At 37.0% G+C, this 4,249-nt stretch overlaps 1 protein-coding gene across 1 annotated transcript; it reads right to left on the bottom strand.

The window, feature by feature from the left end:
* Positions 1-4,249, bottom strand: cav3 (caveolin 3). Its single transcript, XM_066664380.1, has 2 exons — positions 4,139-4,249; positions 1-639 (listed from the first exon to the last, which is right to left on the bottom strand). The coding sequence occupies exons 1-2, from the start codon at positions 4,247-4,249 to the stop codon at positions 298-300; spliced, it is 453 nt and encodes a 150-aa protein (XP_066520477.1). The 3' UTR covers positions 1-297.

The raw sequence follows: 4,249 nt of genomic DNA, 5'->3' as shown, positions 1-4,249 counted from the left end.
TCCATCATAAATATTTCTCAGAACACTTCAGTGGCTCAACCTGACTTTCCCACTAGACCTTTCTTCACATGCCTTAGAATTGAAAAACAATACATGGACGTAAGAAATGCAGCTTATTATTCCATTCACACCGCTTCATTGTTTACGTCTATCTAGGCTTTTGTCATGGAAAGGTGATGGGGATCAGGTTTACGCCCATCAAAATCTTGACCTCTTTTGACAAAGATAAAACAAAAGCAAAACAAAACTCCAATATCCCCTGGCAGGCTTTTGTAAACAGTGATTCACAAGTGACCTCTAAACCTCTTTGCGAAGTGCCACTCGTACACTGCTGAAGATTTTTCCCAGTGCCTCGAAGAAGGGGTCACAGAAGGTGTGGATGCAGAGAGAGTAGATCCGGCTAAGACACTGGGTCTCAATCAGGTAACTCTTGATGCAAGGCATCACAGCCCAAATGTGGCAGAAGGAGATGCAGGCGAAGCAGAAGCCCCACAGCAGGGCCACGGGAATCCCAAAGATGGCTGACAACACACGGTAGCACCAGTACTTGGAGACGGTAAAGGTGGTGTAGCTGGCTTTCCACACTCCGTCCAGGCTGTGTGTGCCATCTGGCTCAGCAATCACATCCTCAAAATCTACCTGCATTACAGATACAGCAACATATTTTAATTTTAGGGATCAAAAGGTGAATTCTTAGTGCAAAATATAGTAAATAATAACTGAGTTTTCAGTTTAAAGTAAACTCCTGTTGCTGTTGTGCTAATGTTTTGCTAATTTTATTAGATTATAATATATGATTTTTTGTGGACTGTTAATAGAATTAGCTGCCATCAGCTGGCCAGGTAGCAGGATGGTGTAGCATATAAACATTCAGTTCATCAGTATTCTTTAAAAATAATTCCAATCACATGTTACATCACATGTATACTATACACTAATTTCATCCCACCATTAATGTGAAGCTGAGAAAATTCCTGAATCATACCATATTCAATTCACAATTCAGAGAATTGTTGTAACATGCTAAAGATATACAAACCATGAACCTGACTAACTCTATTCATTAGAATACTGTGGTAGCTCAACAAGACATGTTTCTTTAACCATTTTCCCATCTTTTGTACACTTTGAATTTCAATAACTAAACAGTGATCTGTGGTGCTTTTAAAAGGATGAATTGGGGTACTCAAAATGGCCCTTTAAACACTGTCAAAACCTCATACATCTGGAACAGTATTTTAATTGTAACATATGGTAATATAGCAAGAATTTAAACAAAGTGTAGTAAAAATAAAATAGCTGCCAAAACCTGAGGAGTTTTGGGCTGCAGCAGTTACCCGCGCCGCCATCTTGTAAACACCACCTCCCTCAACACTTCCTGGTGAACTTCTACAGAGCCACCATCAAGAGCCTCCTGACCTACTGCTGCATAGTGTGGTTTACCAGCTGTACAGCAATGGACAGGAGGGAGCTGCAGCATGTGGTGAGGGAGGCGGAGAGAATCATCTGTACCACACTACCCACCCTTAGTGACATTTACATGAGCCAACTCCAGAAAAAGGCCATTTGCATTGCTAAGGATCCTACACTCCCTGGTCACTCCTTGTTTCCCCCCTCCCCTCAAACAAGAGATAGAGACAATTAAAGACTAACAGCACTAACAGGCTGAAGTACAGCTTCTTTCTTCAGGCTGTGAAAGCCATAACCCCCCACCATATCATTTTAAACAATTAAAAAAAATGTATTATATATTTGTGTTATTTACTATCGCCTTAGAGGATGCATTTCACTGTTTTCAACTCTGTTGATAACACTGTTTTCTCAGTGACAATAAAAGCTATTATATTCTATTTTTTACAAGTCATTATTTGTATAGAATGAGCACAAACTTATGCACATAACTGTCAATGAACATGATGCAGGGTTGGTAGCAGCATCTGGTTGAATGGCACAGCTCCTAAAGCTCAGTAGGAGACTTGTCACATAGGAACTCTAGCTATTTTTACTCCCTAAATGGGTGATGATTAATTCCCCAAACAAAGACATCTGATATGCTAATCCTGCCACTAATGTCTCAAATTCTGTGCATTTTAGCCTCTAACACAAAGAACACATGAATGATACCAGTGAGCATTATGAGAGACAGTTTCAGTCTACCACTCTCTGTAAACAGTGGCTATATTTGTGATGGGACATATCTGCCTCAAAATAGGCTTCCAGGTCTTAATATATATCACTTTATTTAAGGAACAGTTTGTGTGTTCATTTAAGAAACAGCTTGGTTTGAGCTTTGTTTCTGATCACACAGCCACAAATTGTACATTATAATTTTAACAATAATATACTCTTACTATGAATTTTCATTCGTAACTGTTGACAATATGTTCCTATGACAAATAACTATCACAGAATTCACTGCAAATCCTACAAATGCAAAATTGCGACAATTAAGAACCTATATTTAAATAATATTAATATAAAATAATTATATAAGACATAAGCTTTGCATTTAAATGAATAGAAAAGTGATAGTAATCATGAACTGGTAGGGTTTGTGAATCAGTAGGTTGTCGCTGTGGGTGGAGTTACAGTTAGAGTATCTATATAAAGGACATGGTCACAGTGTAAATGTTTAAAAAGGTACAACAGTTGTGTTAAAGGCCAGGTTGTTCCCTAAAGGAGCAATACTTTCTAATTTCCAGAAGGAGAGGTGAATATTTGTAATTTCTCCTTATAGAACTGTTAAATAAAATAATAAAATATAAGTCCTGGAGATTAAATGGTGTGCATGAAATCAACACAAATTTAAAATCTACAGTAACTTAGAATATGGTACAATCATGAGACCTAAGTAAAACTACTGAATATATACACCCTTGAGGGTACCATCACAATGACTTTCTGAGAATCAGTAAAAATGATCTGTGTTCTGATTGGCTACCCAGTACTTTGTCTTTTAGAATGAATGAATTCCTAACAACCTCAGTGCAAATGTGCGGGGCTAAACTATTTAGAATATAATGCATTATTTGACATCATAAATAAAATGCATTTAAAGGAGGTTGTTTTAACTGCATTAAGAAGTAAGCAGTGAGTGGTACATTTTGAATATTGTACACTTTCATACTATGAAATATATATATATATATATATATATATATATATATATATATATATATATATATATATATATATATATAGAGAGAGAGAGAGAGAGAGAGAGAGAGAGAGAGTAATATAACAAATATAATTTGGATTTGTGGCAATTCAACTTACCTTTTTAGACAAGTTAATTATAATGCACAGTGTTTCCAGACGAATCTCAAAGAGAATTCAGCATTGCTATTAATATTATTATTCCCGGAGAAATGTAAGCACAATCTCAATTAAGTACTGCGTTGCTTCATGCATGTAAATGTATCATGGGGGTTGCTATCAACATAAGTACACATCATGCATAAGGCATGACTCATTCTGCACCACTCACAAAATCCTAACATAGCTTTCCACCAAGAACTGCCACATTACCTTCAGGCAATGTAAACATGTACTGCATTCGGTCAACTCCTCTAAGAATCTATTGATTAGAAATGTAGATATCAACCAGAACTATAGCTGTGACCCATTAGACACACCCTTGCACGCTGTCCATAAATAATGACCGTGTGTTCTGCTCTGGTCAGAAGCATGCCTGGGGGCTATTTTTGGGTCACACCTCCCAGCAGCAGCACTCAGAGCTCTGCATGCTACACACAAACAGAACTGTCTCCAAGCTGTGCTTTCAATCAAATCACCACAAAACCTAGATTTAAGGATTTAAGAATCATCAGTGACATCTTTGAACAAATAACCCTTTAATTTGTGAAAAACCAAACAATGGCAAAGGATATGGGAATCTAACAACTGCATTTTTTTGTATTGTTTCATATTAATATAGAAAAATAATTGTTAATTTCTTCATTCCAATGTTTCTTTTAAAATGTGCGCTCCATTAAAAAAAATGAAAAAATACATTGACCCATGGTATATAAGGAATATAATGGATACGGTTGTGCTGAAGGAGGTTGTACTGAATGAAGCCGGCTCTATGTCAGAATGCACTGTATTAGAGGACAGTGATTTCGAAGTGTTCACATACCTTCACCACGTCTTCATTGATCTGCTTAGGGTCCCTGTTGATCAGGTCAATCTCTTTAGCATGTCTGTCCTTCAGGATCTTCTCCTCATTTGTGTTGTACTGATCTGCCAT

Source organism: Hoplias malabaricus, chromosome 3, assembly GCF_029633855.1.
Source record: "Hoplias malabaricus isolate fHopMal1 chromosome 3, fHopMal1.hap1, whole genome shotgun sequence".
Lineage (NCBI taxonomy): Eukaryota > Metazoa > Chordata > Actinopteri > Characiformes > Erythrinidae > Hoplias > Hoplias malabaricus.
Note: the sequence above shows the minus strand (reverse complement) of the source record. Positions and strands in the feature narration are given on the sequence as shown.